The sequence below is a fragment of the Narcine bancroftii genome, chromosome 4 (genome assembly GCF_036971445.1).
Source record: "Narcine bancroftii isolate sNarBan1 chromosome 4, sNarBan1.hap1, whole genome shotgun sequence".
NCBI lineage: Eukaryota > Metazoa > Chordata > Chondrichthyes > Torpediniformes > Narcinidae > Narcine > Narcine bancroftii.
This window is the reverse complement of record NC_091472.1, coordinates 13,457,781-13,482,232: the sequence shown is the minus strand read 5'-3', so window position 1 is coordinate 13,482,232 and position 24,452 is coordinate 13,457,781. Positions and strand designations below refer to the sequence as shown.

General features: G+C 45.6%; 1 protein-coding gene across 1 annotated transcript in view; it reads right to left on the bottom strand.

Annotated features, from left to right (window-relative positions):
- Positions 1-9,277: 9,277 nt before the first annotated feature.
- LOC138759784 (dapper homolog 2-like) overlaps positions 9,278-24,452 on the bottom strand; it is a 34,244-nt gene continuing 19,069 nt past the window's right edge. The window contains exons 2-4 of the mRNA XM_069930371.1: positions 23,409-23,541; positions 13,829-14,131; positions 9,278-11,809 (exon numbers count right to left, since the gene is read on the bottom strand). Of these exons, the coding sequence (XP_069786472.1) occupies positions 9,897-11,809; positions 13,829-14,131; positions 23,409-23,541 (2,349 nt within the window). The 3' untranslated portion in view covers positions 9,278-9,896. The remainder of the gene's footprint in view (positions 11,810-13,828; positions 14,132-23,408; positions 23,542-24,452) is intronic.

Sequence of the window (24,452 nt, the reverse complement as noted above, 5' to 3'; positions counted from 1 at the left end):
CTGAGGAAGTCGAGGCGCTGACGTGCTTTCTTCAAGGTGCCATTGGTGTCTTATCTCCAAGAAAGATTCTATGAGAGATAGTGACTCCCAAGAACTTGTATTTTCTCACCCTCTCCACTTCTGATCCCCCCAGTGATCATTGGATCGTGCATCTCTGGTTTTCCCTTCCTGAAGTCAATAATCGGCTCCTTGGTTTTGGTGAGGTCCATTCAGCTGTTTGCAGCCTGCCTCCTGTATGCTGACTTGTCATCTTTCTTTTAACAACCCACTGCCGTGGTATCATCAGCTAATTTGTAGATGGTGTTACTTTTGTACTGAGCCACACAGTCGTAGGTTTAAAGTGAGCAGAGGAGAGGGCTAAGATCACAGCCCTGCGGTGCTCTGGTACTGATGGAGATTGTGGAGGAGATGTTCTTACCAACCTTCACTGATTGTGGTCTGGAGGTGAGGAAATCCATGATCCAATTACTCAGTGGGGTGTTGAGTCCCAGGTCTTGGAGTTTTCTGGGATGATGATGTTAAATGTCAAACTGCAGTCAATAAAGAGCATCCTGATGAATGAATCTTTACTGTCCAGGTGTTCCAGGGCTTTGTGCAGAGGCAGTGAGATGGGATCAGCCGCAAACCTGTGGCCAGAGTTGGCGTCAGAAGAGATCTAATCGTGGGGGGGGGGGGTAAAATTAGGGTAACTGAAGGGGGGGGCACAAACTGCCATTCAAGAACTCACTCAACGGGGGTGGGGGGGGAGCTGGTGACATACCTGCCGTAGACCTCCTCCGTCAGCCGCCCCATCACATTCCCCCTCCCTCTAGCGTTTCAGACAAACGCGCGTGCTTAAAGCTCACGGAGACAAAACCAGGTGATTCATTTTGGTGACACCTCCCCACCGCCCCACCCCCCCCCCCATGGCGTCACCCGGTGCGGTCCAAAAACCCCTAGTGATGCTAGTGCTGTGGTGGATTGTAATTCACTTGGCCCACGGATGCCCCCTCATGACGCCAAGCCTGCTTGTCGCTACGATAGGTGAACTGGAACGAATCCATGTCACTGCTCGGGGGGGTTCTTCACTGTTACTGTCATCGCCGGGCGTAGAAGGCATCGAGTTCCTCAGGGAACAAAGCTTTGCCGCCTGCTACTTCACCAGATTTGGTTTTGTAGCAGGTTATGCCATTTAGGCGCTGCCACAGCTCTCGGGTGTCCCTCGTTTCCATTTTCATCCGGAATCTTCACTTCACCAGTGAGATAGCTCTCCGCAGGTCATACCTGCTCCTTCTGTTTTGATCTGAATCTTAGGACTTAAATGCCTGTGACCTTGGTCTCAGCAGGTTCGGGATTTCATTGTTCATTTAGGGCTTCTGGTTGGGGAAAACCCTGAACCAATTGGTGGAGACACGCAGATTCACGCAAGAGAGGTTTGTTCAGTGTAAGCATGGGGATTTTTTTTGTCTTTTAAACTGCTTATTCTTAACGGAGGTGTATTAGTTAAGCATTATAAGTCTCAAGCAACCGGAAAATACACTTATCCCATTCAAATCCCCATTTGATACCAGTGGTTTTACTCTTCTCATTTAACACTAACTTATTCTGATCAAGTTCAAGTTTATGGTCACATTTTATCTAGTACACTGGGAAGTTCTTTCATGAACAGTCTAACAAGTTAACTCTAAGATGCATGAAGCAGTGCCAATTAGAACAAGAGCATCTCTTGGGGTTCATTCAAGAGCCTGATGGCTGCAGGGAAGAAATAGTCTTTAAGCCTCTTGATGAAAACTATAAAAATGCTGGAGGGCTGCAGAATCCAGAGGAGGTAAAGATATATATCCAAAACTTTCTTTCTTTTTAAAATATTTTTATTGAGTTTAACAAAAAACCCTTTACACAAGGTAAACTAATGATAACATAAATCAAATCATATCATATATTAATTGTAAATTAGCATACTCATAATTATTATATAACTTATTTCATTCATGACTTCAAATTCTATAACTATAATAATTAAACAATTATGTCCAAAAGTAATGATGAATACATGTAAAATTCTGTGATATGGCCCGTAATCTGTACTTAACCCCCCCCCTTTACTTATTTGTCTTAATAATAAAAAGGAAAAAAGTTTTAATCCTTACTAATCTGCCCCCTCCCTCTAAACAAAGTGATTTGCATATATTGTAAATATGAATCGAATAACAGCCCCCAGACACCAAACAGGGAATCCCCGGAGCATCCACACCACTTCAATCCTCAGATTATGACAATAATCCAGGAATGGGCCCCACGTCTTATCACATTCAGACTTTACCTCTTCAATATTAGATCTCATTTATTCCAAACTTAAATAAGACGTGATAGCATGTAACCATTGAAATTGAGTGGGTGAAGCATCGTCTTTCCACTTCATCAAAATTGCTCATCCAGCTATCAACCACGTGAAAGCTCGGATTCTCTTCTAGGTTGAGGACAGAGATGTATCCTCTTCTAGAGAAAAATCAAATTAAAGCAATAAAAGGGCATAGTTCTTAATTTAATCTTAAGAATCATTGATAAAGTTTGGAAAATCTCTTTCCAAAAATGTTCTAAAACATACGAATCAATGAAGCTTCAAAAATTTTACACTTATCCAATGCTTTAGGCCTGAGCCCTTCTGAGCCCACCCATTCTTCCCATCCCAGCCTTTTTGTTCAGGCCCGAAACATATCTTTACCTCTTATGAACGCTGCAAGACCTGCTGAGTTCCTCCGGCATTTCCCTGTTTTTACCTCAATCTGCATGTGTTTAACTTGAGCTCCATTTCACTCTTGAGCTTTCTCCCCAAGAGGAGCAGGGAGAAGAGAGTGATTCCGGGGTCTTTCAGTGTGTTGGCTGCCTTTCCCAAGCAGCAGGATGGGCAGATGGAGTCCATGGAGGGGAGGGCTTTGGATGATGTTCTGAGCTCCATTCACCACGTTGTCAGGAGCTCTTTCATGGCTGGCTACATCAGTGTGGTACAGATGCTGCATCAAAATGGATCGGAGGTCAATCCACAGGACCATAAGAGTGGCAGAGAGGATCTCTGGAGTCTCCCTCCCCCACTATTGTTATTTACTGGGATCATTGTCTGAAGAGGATGCACAAAATCATTAAGGAGCCCTCCCACCCTGCACACAGCTTCTTTCAGCTGCTTCCATCAGGAAAGAGACATAGGAGGATCAGAGCCAGCACCACCAGGCTGAGGAGCAGCTTCTTCCCACGGGCAGTGAGAATGCTGAACGACCAAAGGAACGGCTCACACTAACCACCCGAGACTTTCACATTCATGAAGCAATATTTATTTGTATGTATACATTAAATACTTTCCGGCATATGTATTATTTGTCTGTATGTATGTTATGTTTGGCTATGTGTCTGCATGTTTTTGCACTGAGGTCCGGAGAACACTGTTTCGTTAGTTTGTATAGTACTTGTACAATCAGGTGACAATAAATTTGACTTCTGCTGCTTGCTCCGAACTTGAGCAGAGCAGCCCCCATCCCCCACTATGCTTCCACATGGGATGTTTTCGACAGTGCCCCTCCAGAGGTTACTGAGGGACGTTCCAAGGAAATAAACATTGTTGGTGCGCTTTCTGGTAGTGAATATCTACAGGGAACACTACCGTCAGAGAGAAGCAGCAATCATCGAAGATCCACATCACCCAGCATATGCTCTGCCCTCACTGCTACCATCAGGAAAGAGGTGTAGGTGCCACAAGACTCGCACCACCAGGTTCAGGAACAGTTGCTACCCCTCCACCATCAGACTCCTCAATATGGACTCCTCCATGGAACCTTGGCTGTGTGATAAAAAAATCAGCTTGCAGGTAAAAAGCAGAGTGGTAGTGGAAGGAAGATATTCTGCCTGGAGGTCAGTGACTAGTGGAGTATTGAAAGGATCGGTTTTGGGACGCCTGCTGCGATTTTTATAAATAACCTGGATGAAGAGGCGAAAGGATGGGACTAAATTTGTGGATGACACAAAGGTTGGAGGAGTTGTGGATGGAGCTGAAGGTTGTGAGATTTACAAGAGGATATAGACAGGATGCAGAGTTGGGTAGAAAAGTAGCAGATGAAGTTCAAGTGTGAGGTGATGCCTGTTAGAAGGACAAACCAGAAGGCTTGGCTACTTAAGAGTGTGGATGAACAGAGGGACCTTGGGGTCTAAATCCATACATCCCTCAAGGTTAATAGGATAGTTAAGAAGGCATATGGGATACTTGGTTTCATTAATAGGGGATTGACTTCAGGAGTAGAGAGGTCATGTGGCAACTCTACAACTCTCTGGTGAGACCACTTTTGGAGTATTGTGTTCAGTTCTGGTCACCTCATTATAGGAAGGATGTGGAAGCTATGGAGAAGGTGCAGAGGAGATTTACCAGGATGTTGCCTGGTTTGGAAAATAAATCTTATGAGGCAAGGTTAGCAGATGCGGGACTTTTCTCTTTGGAGCAAAGATGGATGAGAGGAGTCTTTATAGAGGACTACAAGATTATGAAAGTCAGCCCCTGTTTCCCAGGCTGGGAATAGCAAACACCAGAGGACACATGTACAATGTGAAGAGAGGGAAGTTTAAGGGAAACATCAGGGTAAGGTTTTTACCCAAAGAGTTGTGGGTGCCTGGAATACCTTGCCAGGGATGATGGTGGAGGCTGAAACATTCGGGGTATTTAAGAGACCCTTAGACATAACATAACATAGCAATTACAGCATGGAAACAGGCCATTAGGCCCTTCTAGTCCGCACCGAACCAAACACCCCTTTCTAGTCCTACCTCCCTGCACAATGCCCATAACCCTCCATCTTCTTCTCATCCATATACCTGTCCAACCTTTTCTTAAATAATACAATTGACTCCGCTGCCACTATTTCTCCCGGAAGATCATTCCACACGGCTACCACTCTCTGAGTAAAGAAGTTCCCCCTCATGTTACCTCTAAACCTCTGCCCCTTAATTCTTAACTCATGTCCTCTTGTTTTAATCTTTCCTCCTCTTAACGGAAATAGTCTATCCACATCCACTCTGTCTATCCCTTTCATAATCTTAAATACTTCTATCAAATCCCCTCTCAACCTTCTACGCTCCAAAGAATAAAGACCTAATCTGTCCTATACTCTAGATGCTTAAACCCAGGTAACATTCTGGTAAACCTTCTCTGCACTCTCTCCACTCTGTTTATATCCTTCCTATAATTAGGCGACCAGAACTGCACACAGAACTCCAAATTAGGCCGCACCAACGTCTTATACAATCTAAACATCACCTCCCAACTCCTATATTCCATGCAATGATTGATAAAGGCCAGCATACTAAAAGCCTTCTTCACCACCCTATTCACGTGAGTTTCTACCTTCAGGGGACGATGTACCGTTACTCCTAAATCTTTCTGCTCTTCTGTATTCCTCAATGCTCTCCCATTTACCACGTATGTCCTATTCTGATTCTTCTTACCAAAATGAAGCACCTCACACTTATCAGCATTAAATTCCATCTGCCATTTTTCAGCCCACTTTTCTAAGCAGCCCAAATCCCTCTGCAATCCCTGAAAACCTTCTTCATTATCCACTATTCCACCTATCTTAGTATCGTCTGCATATTTACTAATCCAATTCCCCACCCCATCATCTAGATCAGAAACATGGATGGAAGAAAAATAAAGGCTTATGGGGTAGGGAGGTTTTAATACTGTTTTATAAGATAAAGGTTCCATTATTGTCATGTAACACTACATTTAGAATGTAGCATACATGAAATTCTTTAACTTTGTCTTCTGTAAGGAAGACAGAGAGTCGCCACTTTGTCCAGCGCCCCTCACAGAAATGAGGCCCCAGCAAGGGAAGAACTCGTAACCCCTAGTTTACAATCCAGTGCTCTCACCACTGAACTAGTGGAGGAATCTACAGTCCCTTTTCCACTGGCACCCTGTCCCAAGAATCAACTGGGAATTTACTAGGACAGGGTGTAGTGGAAAAGAAATACTGTCCAAACACCAGTGTCAAATGACATCATTTGACACCAGGGATTAACCGCCTCTACCCCCACTCATCTCCCAGCATTTGACGACACTGTCGTGCTGATAAAACCAGTGGAAAAGGGACAGCAGAAAGTGACCCGTTTCCAGTTGAAGGTGGAACACTCCGATCTCCGGGGGTGAGTTGCGTTCAGTGGAAAAGCAATGAGTGTCCCAGTTAAGGGTGGCCCAGTGGAAATGGCACAGAGCTTCCTATCCCGGGAGACTACACAGCCAATTAACTGGGATGCCAGTGGTTAAAGGGCTACTAAGAGGTTACCGCAGTATCAGGCCATCAGACTTGAATCTCTTCCCAGTATTCTGTCTTGCATTATTTGATATTCGGAGTGTGGTGTCATCTGCAATGAGATGGAGCAAGTGGAGGATAGAGGGAGGATCCCATTCTCCCCACACTCCCATCAACTCCCCCTCCGTTTGCTTCACACACAAAAGTCAATTTATAACAGCTGGTTAGTTAATCTATCAACCAGTATGTCCTTGGGACACAGGGGTGGGAGGGGGAGTGGGGGTTTAACCCCTTGCAGTAACAGAGAGGAATGTATAAACTCTGCAGAGACAGTGGTGGAGTCGGGATCGAATGCAGGTAACAGAAGCTGTAAGGCAGCGGCTCTACTTGTGCCGCTGTGACACCCTGTAATGATCTGAACAGAACATCCCTTTCCTCCATTAGGTGTTCTCCCTCAGTATCCTGTCCAATATTTGTCCAATAGTCAAAAAATAAATTAGATTATCGGTGATTTTCACCTGCTGTTCTCACAGCCAAGGTTCCATCAGGGACGACCTACCCTTTGCCCTCATTAGTCAGGAAGGTGCTGCAGTGCCTACACTTCCTAAGGAGTTTGAGGAGAACAAGGCTACCGGCCCCCATCTTGACCACCTTTCACAGGTACACAATTGAGAGGGTCCTGTCTGGCTGCAACATTGTTAGCTGCAAAGCATCGGACTGGAAACAGCCGAGGTGATCACTGGGGTCTCCTTTTCCTGCATTGATGTCATTCACTAGGAGCGTTGTCTAAATAGGGCTCAAGGAGTCATGAGGAAAGGTTAGCAGATGTGGGACTTTTCTCTTTGGAGCATAGGATGAGAGGAGTCTTTATAGAGGACTACAAGATTATGAAAGTCAGCCCCTGTTTCCCAGGCTGGGAATAGTAAACACCAAAGGACACGTACAATGTTAAGAGAGGGAAGTTTAAGGGAAACATCAGGGTAAGGTTTTTAGCCAAAGAGCTGTGGGTGCCTGGAATACCTTGCCAGGGATGACGGTGGAGGCTGAAACGTGCAGACCCTTTCCATCCAGCGCCAAGTATCTTCAACCCACTACCATCAAGTAGAAGGTACAGGAACATCAAAATCAGGATGTCAGGCTGGCAAATGCATACTCCCACAGGCTGTGAGGTGAACAAACAGTGATCATCCCAAAATATTTATACATTTATTTTGACTATTTATGTGGTCATTATGTACTGTGTGTTTTTGAGTGTACACCATGGTCTGGACAGTTTCGTTGGGTTGTACATGATAATGAACTTGAACTAGGTGGTGTTTGAGGCAGGTACTTGGAAAGAAACATTTGGATAGGATGGGTTTAGAGGGGCCAAACGCATGGTGGTGGGACTAGTGCAAGTGGGATATTTTGTTGGCAAGGGCAAGTTGGGCCAAAGGGACTGCGATTCCACAACTAAAGACGCAGCGTGTTTGGAGAGAGAACTGGCCCCGTCATTCCACCTGCAGCTTTTTGGCCTCACTTGGGAATTGGATCTCACTACATTACCACACCATAGTAACCATGTGGAGGGAACAGTTTTGGGAATGCCTGAGGCCACACAGGGGACGGCAGAGGAAGGGGCTTTTAGTGTTTTAGCTAGTGGTGGTTTGAATCCTGATTTCCCCCCTCGCACTGAGCTGATTCACCTTCTTGCTCCTCGCTGCCCACTATTGACCTGCCGCCTTTGGTAGTTGAACTCGGCATTCAGAAAACAGCCCTGGGCACACCACACTCTCGTACCGGAGCTTCACGCAGGCACCTCCCTGAACTTGTTAGGATAGAGCCTTGGGCTCCTGGAAGTCCTTTCATCTCAACGCCAACCATCAAGAATCCATCCCTACCCTACTTCTCCTACATCTTCCCACTACAGTCTCGATAAAGGGGCCCAAGCGAAAATGTTGACCGTCTCTCTCACTACCTGGCCTACTGAGTCCCTCCAGCTTCTCATTGTTTGCTCGAGGTGCTGGCATCTCCAGCTTTTGTGATTCTCTACCTAGACCAGCCATTGTTCATCTATGCTCCCCCTCCCCCCATGGATTCTGCTCAAAGTTTATGGGCTCCCTTCCCTGCAAAGCAGCCAAGATTAGTTAATTTCTTCCATATTTCTCTCCTACGGACTACATAAAAAATATTTTATGATTTCAGTCCATGGGCCCCTTTAAACGTGCTGTGGCTCCCAGCCGGGGCAGGGGTGGGTGTGGTATATGGCCCCTGTTAAGAATGGTTGATCTTTACTGATCCCATTTCCCAGCCTTGGCCCCTGCCCTTAACAATTCAGGCACTCCTGAGGGGACTCCACCCACAACCTGCTTCCATCCCACACTCAGGCAGCATGTTCCAAATCGGAGGAAATAATTCCATAGAACATAACACCACAGCAAACAGGCCATTCAAGTCTGCGCTAAATTATTTTTCTGCCTAGTCCCACTGACCTGCACCCAGTCCATAGCCCTCCATATCACTCCCACCCATGTCCCTATCCAAATTTTTCTTAAATGTTAAAATGGACCCCCGTTGGCAGTTCGCTCCACACTCCCACTTGGTACTCTATGTTGGTGGTTCCCCTAAACATTTCTACTTTCAGCCTTTAATTCCTCCTCACACCCCATCCAATCTTAACACATGCCCCAAAATTCTAGCCTCCTCTGCAAAGAGGACATCTCCTCCCGTTTACCCTGCAACACAGGATTAGAGGTAAAGGATAACCAAGTCCTGAACTCTTGGTCAAGGGATGAGCAAAAAGCAGGCAGGTGACTGAATAATAAGGTGAGGCGAGGGGAGGAGAGGATGGAGAAGGGGCAGGAGCACAGGCTTCTATCAGGAATGAAGCCCAGAACCAAGAAACTGACTCTGGTATCACCAAAAGAGCAATTTTATTTATTGTGAAATACAGTGCACCTTGCAATAGTTGAAAAAAGAACTATAAACATTGGACAATTTCCTCCCCACCCACCCCCCCAGTCCCCCAAAATACTTGCTTCCTGAAAAAAAATTTTTTAGGGATTATAATAGACAACTTCAAGGTGAACACAGATAATTTCAAATTTGCTGCATCACATAGGAAGATGGAGAAACATTATTGAATTTAGCATGTTTAATCTCATAATGATGCATTAATTCTAAAAATGTTTTGCCGCTGATTTTCATTTGTACTCAGCACCTAATGCCTTTCGTGTCAGTGTCCAACAACAGTCGGCCAGCATTGTTGGATTCCAGTTGCCCCTGGAACCCATGGTCACAATGTCCTGATGAAACCTTTCAAAATGACAGGAAATCACAAAAATAGGTGAGATCTAAAAAAAAAGTACCTGATAGGAAAATTTTAAGGTGATTTTCATGATCAGCTGCTCAAAATCCATGAGATACATCCAACAGTTTTCAGGAAGTAGTATCTAGCTTAATTAATATCTGGCCACTATGGACTGGGGAACACTCAAATCTCTGGGGAAAGGGTCCTGTGCATTAGGACGGGGGGGGGGGGGGGGGTCAATCCCAGTTCCTGACCTGCTGACTCTCAGTGTCGGGTCATTTGTTTTGTTTCCTGGGCCAGTATGAGGTCTCCGTGGGAGACTCTGAGAGATCATGACCTCACACTGTGGTCATAACCTGTAAGGCCTCGGGTTGGAATTTCCGGATCTTTTTCTTCAGTGCTCTCGAAGCCTTTATTCGGCAAATCCGGGCCTCGGACCGCCGACTCCCGCCTGCCTGGCCAGGAGTCGGGCCTGGGGTTCTGTGCTCACTGCCACTTGACTCAGCGTCCCCAAAGCGGTCGGCGGTGTGATCGCTGAGCTCGTCCGTGGTGGGGTGAAAGGGGGAGGCGGGCTGGAGTGCGCGATCTGTATCGCCGCGGGTGAGGAACTGGAGCCTGGGACCCCGTTGGCGGCATGGCCCAGGGCCAGGGAGCCGGTCGGGCCGACCCACCCTGTGGCGCTGGCCAGGCCGGCAGGAGCGACGGCATGGGGGAGTTTCGCAGCCACTTTGCCCTGTCCCCCGTTTCTCATCCTCAGGAGCGGGGTCCCGACAGAGCGGGGAGCACCAGAAATCTGGGCACCCCTGGCATGGGTGTCCTGGCAATGAGGAACAACCCCTGTGACCATGACTGCCCTCGGCCACGGCATCAAGGGTGGCACCAGCTCCAGCCAGAGGCCGCACCCCATTACGCCCACCCTTCTTCTTGATCTTTGTCACCTTGACACCACCTGGGCACATCTGTATCCATTGCCAGGAGTCTGGGGCCACAAACTGAGCCTGGACAAAACCATCGCCAGGCAGATTCTGCACACAAGGACCCATCATGCCCTGGCCTGTCCTGTGCACTGAGATAGTGCCTGGTGAGACAGCATCCTTGTTGATCAGCTGCCTGGCTACTAGGCCAGTGCAGAATCCTGATTCACAACCTGTGGGTAGGCCCAAACAGGAACCTGCACCATATGCCATCGACAGGCCCGGACAGGAGCCTGCCCCATGGGCTGCGGGTAGGCCCGGACAGGAGCCTGCCCCATGGGCTGCGGGTAGGCCCGGACAGGAGCCTGCCCCATGGGCTGCGGGTAGGCCCGGACACGAGCCTGCACCATGGGCTGCGGGTAGGCCCGGACACGAGCCTGCACCATGGGCTGCGGGTAGGCCCGGACACGAGCCTGCACCATGGGCTGCGGGTAGGCCCGGACACGAGCTTGCACCATGGGCTGCGGGTAGGCCCGGACACGAGCCTGCACCATGGGCTGCGGGTAGGCCCGGACACGAGCCTGCACCATGGGCTGCAGGTAGGCCCGGACACGAGCCTGCACCATGGGCTGCGGGTAGGCCCGGACAGGAGCCTGCACCATGGGCTGTTGATAAGCCCAAGCAGGATCCAACACCACAGACAGTGGGTAGGCCTGAACAGGAGCTTGTGGTAATCAAGCCTTTCGCCATTGGCCTGAATTGCCAACTACTGCTGACAGCCGTAGCACCCCCGCCCGACAGAATGGTGGAGGCAGAGATATTCACACTGCCGTCAGCCTCCTGGCAGCCAAGTTCCCCTTTGGCGACAGTCTCTCCTTGGTGTCCTGCACTTTGCCAATTGCCATTCTGGCGCAGGGCTGAGATCATCTCAGGTGGCCCATACACCTGGAGAGTGATGCGGTTATCTTCCATGGTCTCACCAGGACCTGGAACCTCTTTCTCGCACACCGCAGCATTCACTTCAGGGCCACAGCTCACGTTGGGCCTGTTGATCTCCTTAGGGTTGGGTTGTTGGTTTAAGCTGCCAGGACCGGCCTCAAGGGCAACCGGGTTGCTTTCTGGGGTGGCTGCTGGACTACATTTAATCTTCACCTTTGTGGAAAGGCGAAACAAAGGACTCTGCAGAGCCACAGCGTGCAGGGGGCTAGGGTAATTGTAGACATCGCCACTGTTCTTAGAGACCAGGTCACACTGATACTTCCAGTCCATTGGATCAGCAGCGTGGAGTCCTTTCACGTCAGGTTCTTTGGGCAGGGATACAAATCTCTCTAGGTCACCTGCAAGGTAAAGAAGAAGAATGCAAGTAATTGCCTCTCCTGTCACGCTTGCCTGCTACAAGATGAGGGGATGTTGTTCAAGAATAATGGTTCCACCTGAAAGACCAAGATGAGAGCAAATTTCTTCCCTCTCAGGTCTGCGGAATTCTCTTCCTCAAAGGTCAGCGCAAGCGGACAGGAACACAAAACAAACCTTACAACCAGATCACCCATGATCATGGATGTGGGGGGTGGGGGAAGGAGAACCAGAACATACCCACCCAGTCACTGGGTTGAACAGCCCATTGTATCCATGGCGAACAAGTTGGCATTCTGGGCTAGCTCTGGGTGCCTGCATTTGGTCCATGTCCTTCCAGACCCCATCCTATCCACTTATCAGAGAACAGAACATGGAAATCTACAGCACAGGCCCTTCGGCCCAGTGCTGTTCTGACCCAATAATCTACTCCAACAACTGCCTAGAATTTTCCTACTTCATATAACCCAGTTCCACGTATCCATCACGTAGTCTCCTGTTGTACCTGCCTCCACCACCATCACCGCCAGCTCATTCCAAGCACCCACAATGATCTGTGTGAACACCCTCGTGTTAGCCATTTTAGCTCTGGATAAAAGCCTCTGGCCACCAACGTGATCAATGCCTTTCATTGATCCGGGGTGGCATAGTTAGTGCAATGTTGTGTAGAGGTTTGTGCAAGTTCTTACAGCACCAGCCATTGGGACCAGCGTTTGAATTCCGTGCTGTGTGTAAGGAGTTTGTACGTTCTCCCTGTGTCTGCGTGGGTTTTCCCCAAAGGTTCTGGTTTCTTCCCACTGTTCAAAAATATACTGGGGGGGTGGGGGGGGTGTGGGTGGTTGTAGATCAATTGAGTGTAAATGGGCAGCACAGGCTTGTTGGCCAAAAAGGCCTGTTACCATGCAGTAGGTCTAAAAAATAATCATCTTTTACACCTCGATCAGGTCACCCTTCATCACTCCAAGGAAAAAAGACCACATTCACTCAAGCTCTCCAATCCAGGCGGTATCCTTGTAGGTTTCCGCTGCACCCTCTCCACATCCTTCCTGTAGTGAGGTGTCCAGAACCGAATACAATATTCCAAGAGGGGTTAGGGTCTTATTCAGCTGTAACGTTACTTCACGGCTCTTGAACTCAACCCCATTCACCTCCTGAACACAATAATCAAGATCCCATTTGAGTTTTTGTATCTATTACGACAGCGTCTTCTGGATGGGAGAACGTGAAAACTCCACACAGGCAGCACCGGACGTCTCTGGAGCTTTGAGGCTCACCAACCACGGGTGTTTTGAGAAGCAGTTCCTCATCCGGGAAAAGAAAATGAAAGTCTGTTGACACCGTGGTTGCAGTAAAAACAGTGCTGGAGAAACTCAGCAGATCAAACAGTGTACGTTATCTAGCAAAGATAACATAACCAATGTTTTGGGATTGAGACCTTCATCAAGGTGTGGAAAAATGTTGGCAGACATCCAATCAAAAAGGTGGGGGTGGGGGAGAGAGAGGAGGGCAGAAGCATGGTCCCACAGGCAGGAGGATATAGGTGGCTAAGGGAGGGAAGGCACATCAGCAAACAGGTGGATGGCTCTGTGAATGGAGAGGGAAGGGGGTGGAGAAGACAGAGGGATGGGGAAGGGAGAATGCTCCCTACTTTCCATTCTCCCTCCCTTCTCTTTTCATCATCTTTCTGTCCTCCAGCTCTTCACCCCTTCCCTCTTCATTCACAGAGCTATTCCCCCCCCTCCCCCTCTTTGCTGATGTGCCCTTCCTCCCTTATCCACCTATTAACTCCTGCCTGTGGGACCATGCTCCTGCCCCTTCCCCTTTCCTCACCATTTTGTTTGGGTGTCTGCCCACATTTTTTCATACCTCAAAGGCCTCAAGCCCAAACCGTTGGTTATGCATCTTCATCTTTGCTAGATAACGTAAACTGTTTGACCTGCTGAGTTTCTCCAGCACTGTGTATTTACTTTTGGTTCTTTATCCAGGACAGAAGGTGGACATACCTGTGGAGACTGGCCTCTGCCTGAACAATCCCTGCCTCCCGTTGCTTGAGGGAAGCACCGGTTCAGCAGTGGTCCTGATCCCACTGCCAGGCCGCTTTCCGGGTCCCTGGCGAGTGAAGGCTGCTGCCTGCACCGTGGTCTCGTCAGCGGACCTAGGTCGGATCTCCGGCCTGCTGCCCTTGGTCTGGTCCGGCCGGCTGGAGTGCAGCAGGCTGCCCTGCGAGGACAGGGTGGAGTTGCTGTACATGGAGGCGCAAGAGTTAGACAGTGAGCAGGAGCCTGCATCACTGAGCTCGTAAAACCCTGTGGAAGAGAAGCAACAACACTGAGACACTACACGTCTGGCACACCGGCATTACCAACAGCAAGAACATAATCAGTGGAATCACTCCCACAGGAGAAGCTCCACAGTCCTGCTGAGGACCAGCATAAACATTGGGTCACAAAATAGCAGCAAGAGCAAGTGTGAGGGATAGAGGAGGAGAGAGGGAAATGGAAAGAGAGAGGGGGTTAGGGAGAGAGAATGAGAAAGAGGGGATGGGGAAATGAGAGGGAGAAAGGAGAGAGGGAATGAGAGAAGGGGGTGGGGGGAGAGAGAGGGAGAAAGTGTTGCGGTGAAAAGGAAAGAGGGAGAGAGAAAAAGAAGAAAGAAAGGAGACCAATAAAGAAAACAGAAGGGAAAAACAGTGAGAGAGAATGAGACAAAGAGTGATCTGGAGAGTGGAGAAAGCAGACAAAATAGGGAAGGGGAAAGGTGAGATGTGGTGGCAAGAAAAAGAGAGACAAAGGGGAAGAGAGAAAAGAAAACGAAAGAGAGGGCAGAGAGAGATGTGGGCTGGTGTAGTGCTCTGACCGTGAAGGTGATTCAGTCGAAGTTGTTTGCCTAGAGAATCTTTGTCAACATACTGAGAAAAACTAGTCTTGGTCAGTGAGTCAGTGGTGACAGATTTAAAAATCACAAGTCTTGAAATTCACTGAGAGAACTGTGAGGACCAGGAAAGGTTGACTTGGGAAGATCTTGGATCAAGAATCACCACCATCTCATTTGCAATTTCAGAGCAGAGTCGACAGCGACAAGAACATGGAGCTTGGATATAAAGCAGGTTCTTGTATCCAAAGCAATCTGTCAGTTCATAAACACAGTACAATTAGTCAAATCCTTCCATGCCTTGTTTCTGTGACTTAGACAGGAGATAAGGAGGTTATTGTGGGGAGTCGTCATGTCTAGGAAAAATTATGGACTCCAGCCTTGGAAGATAGTCTGAAACGTCACTGGGGTTAATCAAGGAACAAACAAAGGTATTGGTGAGACGTCACTTGGAGTATTGAGTAGTTTTTGGCTCCTCATTTAAGAAAGGATGTGCCGATGTTACTGAAGGATCAGGGGAGGTTCACAGTGATGATTCCACGAAATTACTCCGAGGGAATTTAGGAGAAGGGGGGGGGGGAGGAATCTCCTTGAAACATTTCAAATATTGAAAGGCATGGACAGAGTAGATGGTTGTTTCCCATGGTGGGAAAGTCTAGGACAAGAGGGCACAACTTCAGGATTGAAGGGTGTCTACTTAGAACAGAGATGGGGATGAATTTCTTTAGCCAGAGGGATTTGTAGCTACAGGTAGTTGTATTTCAGGCAGAGATTGATAGGTTCTTGATTAAATGGCAGGGCAGACATGATGGGCTAAATGGCCTATTTCTGCTACTATGTCTTATGGCCTTTTTAGTTTTAAAATATTTTTATTGATATTTTACTGTATAATTGTACTGTTTAATTGGTTTTACTATGTGCTGCAAAAAGGAAATCCGGAACACAATCGTGACAAAAAAAAAGTAAAATTTAACAAAAAAAACCCCCAAAACAAGGAAAAAGAGAAAAAAAAATTTCAAAACCCCTTCCTTTAAGCTAGGTTAAAAGTTGACGTGTATGAATCAAGTGATATGAACTTGGAGAGGGACAGCACGGCGCCAAAATTCCACAACAAAATTAATTCTTGAGATTATGATAATAGTCCATGAATGGGCCCCATGTCTTTTTGAACTTAATATTTGAATCCTTGATAGCATTTCTAATTATTTTCTAGAGTTAAGACAGAATGTCCCTTAGCCATTGTACATGTGTAGGAGGAGTGTTACCTTTCCATTTAATCAAAATTGCACATCTGGCCATCAAGAAAGTAAAAGATAAAATTCGGCCTTGAATTGAAGTCAGTAAAACATCACCATCTTGAGGTGATCCAAAAAGAGAAATTAAAGGGCAAGACTCCAATTTTAACTTAAGAATTACCGATAATGGTTGAAAAACATCTTTCCAAAAATCTTCTAGGCTAGGGCAGGTCCAGGACATAAAGAAGCATCACCAATTTTAAATTTTTCACATGGAGGATTTGTATCTGAATAGAAACGAGTCAATTTAACTTTAGACACATGTTCTCTTTAAATTGCAGTAAACAACGCCGTGCACAAAAGGAAGTTGTGTTAATCCATTTCAAAATGGAGTCCCAACCCTCATCGGACAATGAAAGATTCAAATCCTGCTCCCAGTCGTTCTTGATTTTAACTGGGGGGGACAAATCTTAGATCAAATCAGCAGATATTAAGCCTTTATGGGAAGATTATGGATCTAAAAAAGTGTCAAGAACAGTCACCTCGGGAATTCCAGGAAAATCGGGGATCTTGATTTATTTTTTAAATATGCTATTTTCATTTTTAAGTATATTTAACAATTGTACAAAACACCGAGAAAACCCCACTTCCTTACCCTTTCTATGTAAACCCAATTAAACAAAGAAAAGGAAAAACCCCATTGTCCGTGCGTACAGTGAAACACATTGAGACACAGATTGCCAAAGAGGCCTTCTAGGTAACTAGGAATGATCAGATCCCTATAGTGGTGTCAGTGAAGTGCCCACATATTCTAGATAAGGCTGACAAAATATATCCTTTTCCAAGATATGTGATCTTTTCAAGAAGAATACAGCTGTTCATCAATGAGGAAGAGGGGAAATCAGATTTCCATGTTACTGCTATACTTTTCCAAGCAATTTCTATACATTTCATTTGGAAATTAAAGATCTGCTAAACACTTGTGAAATTCCCCAATAAGCAAAGCTCAGGATTTAATGGGAAGGTGACTCCTGTGATCTTACCCAAGGTGTCAGAGAGGTCCCACCAGAAGGGCCTCACCTTTGTACAGTGCCAGGTAGAGTGCAAAAAGGAGACAACTTCCATACCACATCTGAAGCACATCTCTGACAACTCAGGCTTATACTTATGTAGCTTCTGTGGGGTGAGATACAGCTGTTGGAGGAAATTATAGTGATCCAATCTGTACCGGGCATTAAGTGGCTAACAAACTTCTTGACTTAAATCTGACCAGAGCTGTTCATCAACTGTTATGTTCAAATCTGACTCCCATTGTGCAAACCAGCCTTTGGGCCCTCATTTATCAGTTAAGAAATACATTCTAGAAATAAATTTGTACACATTTCCTTCATAAACCAGTTTCTCAACTTCAGTGAGCACTGGTAAAGTCATTTCAGGGCCCAATTTGGCTTTAAGAAAAGATTTTAACTGAAGATAACAGAAGAAGGTCTTGTTGGGCAAGTCGTATTTCCTCTTCAATTGTTCAAATGACATTAAAAAGTCCTTTATCGTAGCAGTCTTCTATATGTTGGATCCCTTTATGATGCCAAAACTTCAGAATTTTATTCTTTAAAGTCATTGGTATGAGTTCATTTGGTCTCAGAGGTGCTTTTGGTGATAGTCCCATTTTCAGTCCAGAACCTCCACGACTCTCACACCATATTTTAATCGTGTCTATCCTGTTGGATAATAATCCTGGAGTTCCATTTATAAATAAAACCATTTGCATATTTTCTCTTTCAGGGAGTACAATCCAATGTGTGTCCAGGAGGGAACACCATCACTCTCAAAAAAATATTCGAGCTGCCAAACTATTTTTTTTTAAACTAGGTAACTGAATGGCCCCTAATCTATAGTCCCATGTTAATTTTTCCATAGATACTGTGGGTACTTTACAGTTCCATACAAATTGTCCAACATGTTAATTGAGGGATTTTAAAAAAAAGTTTGGGGTAGTAGGATGGGCAAGGACTGGAAAAGATACTACAACCTCGGTAATGTGTTCGTTTTTTTTATATATAAACGCAGTTAATTCTGCCATTAGAGTAATGGGCACACTCACCCACCTACTCACATCCCCTTCAATTCTGTTGTTCGCTGATATTCAGTGTAGCCAAAACTTCTTAGTGGAATAATTTCATTTTTTCCCCAGTTTACCTTGTATCCTGGAGCTTTTAATAAAGTCTGTAATTTGGTGAGGGAGTTAACAGGGTTTGTTAAGTACAAGATTGTGTCATCTGCCACAAGGTTAATTTTATGGTTTGTCTGATCTACTTTGAAACCCATTATATCAGGATCCTGTCTATTTGCTTCAGCTAGGGGCTTAATAGCCAAGACATAAAGTCCTGGAGACAAAGGGCAGCCCTGTTAACTCAATCAAGGGAAACACTGTCTAGATCTGTCCATTAGTGGTGACCCTGGCCTGGGGTTTAGGCTAGAGGGCTTCTACCCAGTTAATAAACAACTGTCAAAACACAAACTTGGCAAAGACTTAAAATAAACATGGCCACTCCAGGCTATCAAATGCCTTTTCAGCATTTAAAGTTACAACAATACTAAGTTCAGTCTTAGATTTTGCATAGTGGATAATATTAAAGAGTTTACACAAATTGTTAGCTGATCAATGTTTAAAAATAAAGCCACTCTGGTCTGGATTTATCATTTGGACAAATATTGGCCAAGCCTGTTAGCCAGGGCCTTAGAGATCAATTTATAATCTGGGTATAATGATGAAATGGGTCGATATGAAGAGCACTTCAATGGATCTCTATATTTTTTAATGAATCAAAGTGATTATGGCAGTAGAGAATGATTCAGGGAGAGTTTGAGTTTTAGATGCTAAGTCAATTACATCCATGAGAGGGATGAATAAATCCTTAAAATTCCTTGTAAAATTCAGGAGGAAAACCATCCTCCCCTGGTGATTTATTAGATTGTAGTGTGCCCAAGGCCTTTTCAATTTCTTTTGGAGTAAAGGGAAGATCCAAATTTTTTTGATCTCTTGGTCAAGTTTGGGCAGTTCAACATTGGACAAAAGTATCATCAATCTTGGTCAGGTCTTCTGGTGATTCCATTATGTTTAAATGTGTCATTAATTTCTATTGGATGGGATGAGACTGAACTCACTTCAGTTTGAATTGCATTAATTGTCCTCGAACTTTCCTCTGTTTTCAGTTGCCAGGACAAGACTTGTGTGCCTTCTCTCCCAATTCATAATATCTTTGTTTAGTTTTTAAAATGACTTTTTTTTTTAAATTCCATAAGTGTATTGCTTTTTGTTTACAATCAATATATAATTCCTTGGAACCAGATTGTTGAAAGTCTTTTTCTAATTTCAGAATTTCTATTTCCAGTACTTCTATTTATGCCATGTATTTCTTCTTAATACCTTTTATGTATCGGATTATTTGTCCCCTTAAATAGGCTTTTAGCGTGTCCCATAATATAAAACTATTGGGAGAGGAGGGACAATTTGTCTCATGTCTTATGGAGAGTTAAGGCAAGAGGGTGTTATCCACTCCTTCTCGGTTCAATATGGTCTGGGAGATCTTTGAACATCAGCTCAAACCAGCTCATTAAACTCGATATGACCTTGGAGTTAACACCAAGTGTTATGATCAGTCCTGTGAAAACAGTGATGCCCAGGGCCTACCTTAGTTTGCTGAATGAAGGGGAAGGAACAACTGACTGATCCAAGGAATGTTGGGCAACTTGCTGGTGCTGCCGTCTCACTACCTTAACCAAAGTGGCAGAGGGAGGGGATGAGGATCGACAGGGTTTGAAAATCAACCAAGAGAACTTGAAGTAAGGATAGGGCATGGACATGCTGGCACTGGAGTTCACAGATAGCAGTGAGGCACTCACACACACTGACTAACACAGACGCAGATGCATACTCAATTACAGACACACTCTCTGACCCAGAGACTGATACGCACACTCAAACAGATACACATGCTGAAAAACTGATACACACAGACACACATACTCAAACACAAACTCAGACACGCACAAACCTAGAGAATGATGCACACATTCAAACACACGGTCACACACTTGCTTAAACAAAGACACCTAGGCAGACAGACAGAGACACACACACCCACACACTCTGACACACATGTCCACGAAGCCTGCCATTCAAAACAACAGAGGTCTATAGAACAAACGGGGAGACAGTATTGTTTAACCTCAGTGGGACTGGAAACTTGATCCACCAGCACAGTGCAATTTCCTGGTTTGCACAGAGGAAGTCCAGTCCCTGACCAAGAGAAATATTTACCCAGGAGGGAATGAGGATAATCTGATAACAATAAAGCACAGAAATTGCAACCTTTTCAAAGAACTGGTTTACATTGCAGCTCCGAAAGTGATCACTTGGCCCCACAAGCCTGCTCTAGCTCACAACAAGTCAGACCTATTCCCAACCCATTCTCCTTCAAACATCAGTTCCATTTGGAAACCATATTTGAATCTGCTTTCACTATCTGTCAGGATGTGAGTTCCAGAAAACGGGCCCGACTTGCACCATCAAGAACACGTCTCCTCCAATCCCAACCTTCCTCTCAATTAAATCCATTTCCAGTTTTCCAAAAAAAAAAAACCAGGCCACTGGTCTGAACTGTTACCTGGAGCTCCTCACCAGCCCTGTCTCACTTTGACTGTGGGGAATGGCAGGAGGCTATCTGTGGGGAATGGCAGGAGGCTATCGTTGCAGCACCGTCTTCAAGGAATCCAGGAAGTAACTCAGCAGTAACTTGTGTAACCCAAAGGGTGAAGGGAATAGGGTACTCAATGCCACAGGTCATATTTAGTGGTGAATTGTACTCAAGACAGGACAAGCAATGGAATGAGATAGGTAGAGAGGATTACCCTCATTATAGAAAATGGCAAGTTGGAGCATAAATCTAGAGAAATCAATGGAATGTTGGCATTCATTTCAAGAGAAATAGAATACAAGTGCGGGGATGTGGTGTTGAGGCTTTTATAAGGTACTGGTGGGATCTCACTTGGAGTTTTATGCTCCTCATTTAAGAAAGGACGTGCTGACTTTGGAGAGGGTTCAGAGGAGGTTCACAAGGATAATTCTAGGAATGAAAGGGTTATCTATCAAATGAGGAACATTTGACAGCTCTTGGCCTGTACTCGTTGGAATTCAGGAGAATGAGGGGCAATCTCATTGATACATTTCAAATGCTGAAAGGCACGGACAGAGTAGATGCAGAAAGATTATTTCCCATGGTGGGAGAGTCTAAGACGAGGGCACAAGTTCAGAATTGAAGGGAATTTGCTTAGAACAGAGATGCTGAGGTATTTCTTCAACCCAGAGGGAGGTAAATATGTGGAATTTGTTGCCAATGGCAGCTGTGGAAGGCCAGGTCATTGGGTGCATTTAAGACAGAGATTGATAGGTTCTTAATTAGCCAGGGCATCAGTTATGGGGAGAAAGCCAGGGAGTGGGGCTGAGTGGGAGAATGGATCAGCTCATGATTAAATGGTAGGGAGTCCAATGGGATGAATGGGCTATTTCTGCTTCTAAGGGCTTTTCTGCCAACACATCATCCTCACAGGAGTTGGTATTTAGCCTACCCCCAACCCCAATATCACCACTGCACCATTGACTGGGTGCAGACGTACTTCAACTCTGCCTTTCACTCCCAGTTCCCTTCATGGAATCTCCTTAAAGCATGAAAGTCATTCTATTCCCTGCAGCGGCCCCACCCTCTTCCCCTAGTCTGGGTGAAGCGCTCCCACTCTTCACTGGACTTATTGTTGGATGTCTTATGGGCCATGTTGACAGCATTGCCCTTCCTATACCCCCCGCCCCACCTCACTCAGAGGTCAAAAGGCACTGTCCAGTATCACAATAGATTCAGACCCTTGGCGAGAGAACCAGGTCAGTAAAAGTGATTTGCAGTGGTGTTGGAGTTACAGTTGGTGTTAAGCTCACCAGCAACCAGTGAAGCTGATACATGTTGACCTTGGCAGTGAAGTTCATACCCCAAAACAAGTTTTTTTAAAATTTGTACAAAGCAATGATCTAGCAGTGGTTTTCAAACTGCTCCTCTAAACTCACATTCCACCATTAGTAATCCCTACGCCATCGGTGCTCTGTGATTAGTAAGGGATTGCTTAAGGTGGTATGTGGGTGGAAAGAAAAAGTTTGAAAACCACTGTTTTAATCGTCCCTAATTGACTCGTTATGTGCACGGTTTCAGAACTCCAAAGGAAATGGGCCAATGACAATTTTTCTCACGCAAAATATTTCAGTAACAATTGGATCTAGAGCAGTGATTCTCAACCTTCCCTTCCCACTCACATCCCACCTTAAGCATCCTTTACTGCTCACAGAGCACCAATGGCATAGGGATTACTTAAGGTGGAATGTGAATTTAGGGGCAGTTTGAAAACCACTGGTCTATGGTAAGCCGATAACTCATTCTGGTATTGGGAAGGGCTCCAAACGTGGTAAAGAGGGTTTATTGTCATACACACAAGTACAATGTACAGATGCACCAACATTCTTACATACCTGCGTGGCTGCAGCAAGTAAGATACACCAACAACAGCAGTATAAACTAAATGACCACAATATGCTGACAAAAATGAGATAATAAATATAAAAGGATTGAAAAATATTAAAGTTACAGTTAGTGCAAAGTAGGTTTCAGTGGTACAGCAGATCTGCTTGCAATCCCAGAGTTGTTTACAATCAGGGTTAGGGTAGTACAGGGAGGGGTCAAGAGCCAGATAGCTGTTGGAATAAACATTGTTCTTGAACCTAGAGGTGCTAGACTTCAATCTTCTGTACCTTCCACTCAAAGGTAGCAATGTGAAGAGGTTATGACCAGGGTAATGGGGAACCTTTATGATGTTGCCTGCCTTCTTGAGGCAGTGCCTCACTAGATAGATGTTTGACCAGCAAATGGAAGCAATAACCACAAAAGATCTTTCTTGAGAAGATTTTAAAATGTGATCGATGTGCATTAGGGCAGTCAAGAGACCCATCGGTGACAAAGGAGCACAATGGAAACAGAACTTTAACAGCGGTGAGTTAAACATGAAAGACGGCAGACGCTACAATTGTAGTTCAATACATAAAAGTGCTGGAGAAACTCGGCAAGTCACACAGCGATGCTTATGTAGCAGCCATGCAATTAATATTTTTGGACTGAGCCCTTCGTTGATAAATGAGCAAACAGGCGCCTAAATAAAATGATGGGGTAGTGGGGGAAGGGCAGGGGGAGGAGCACAGGCCGAGAGTAATGGTGGGAGGAGGAGCAGGAATGCAGACCCACAGGGGTAGGAACGCAGGCCCACAGGAATGGTGGGACAAGGGACAGGGGAGGACCACAGACCCACAGTAGTGAAGTCCTTCCTGTTCCGATGACACTTTGCCTGCCTCCAAAGTCAAGGGCCTGGCGATGCACCAGCTCACCTGAACTTGGCCTGCTGTCGCTCTCCAGCTGCTCGGAGGAGGCTTTGCTGACATCCAGCTTCAGCTCACTAATCTGTTGGTCCAGGTGTTGTAGGTGAACTTTCAACCCCACATCCTGCTTTCTCAGGTGTGACTGGAAGGCAAGAAAGCACAGGTTACACAAAATAAAATATCAAAGATAAGTTTTATAAATGACCTAGAGGAAGAAGTGGAAGGATGGGTCAGTAAGTTTGCAGATGATGACAGGTTGGATGGTGTGGATGGTTACAAAAGCATATAGACAGATAGAGCTCAATCTGGATAAGTGTGAGGTGATGCGTTTTGGAAGGTCAAACCTGAAGGCTGAGTACAGGGTTAACATTGTGTGAAGAACAGAGGGACCTTGGGGTCTAAATCCATACAAGGTCACTGTGCAAGTTCATGGGATAGTTAAAATGGCCTATGGGATGCTGGGCTTCATTAGTTGGGGAATTGAGTTCAAGAGTCGAGAGGTCATGTTAATTGGAAATATTTTTATGTTCAGTTCTGGTCACCTCATTACCAGAAGGATGTGGAAGGTACAGAGAGGGTGCAGAGGAGATTTACCTGGATTGGAAAATGTCTTATGAGGCAAGATGAAGAGAGCTGGGACTTGTCTCTTTGGAGCAAAGAAGCATGAGAGATGGCTTAATAGAAGCCTACAAGATGCTGAGAGGCATAGATAAGGTAAGACAGCCAGCACCCTTTTCCCCAGTGCAGGTATAGCAAACATCAGAGGACATAAGTACAAAATGAAGGGAGGAAAATTTAGGGGAGACACCTGGTGTTTTTTTATATATACAAAAGGGTGTTGTGGATGCCTGGAAAGCCTTGCCAGGGGTAATGGGGGAGGCTAAAACATTAGGGGCTTTGATGAGACTTTTAGACAAGCACATGGATGAAAGAAAGATAGAGGGTTGCGAGGTAGGAAGAGTTTAGCAATTTTTTTGGTAGGAGAAACAATATCATGGGCTGAAGGGCTTGTACTGTGCTGTAGTGTTCCATGTTCTAAGTTGACAAGGTTCT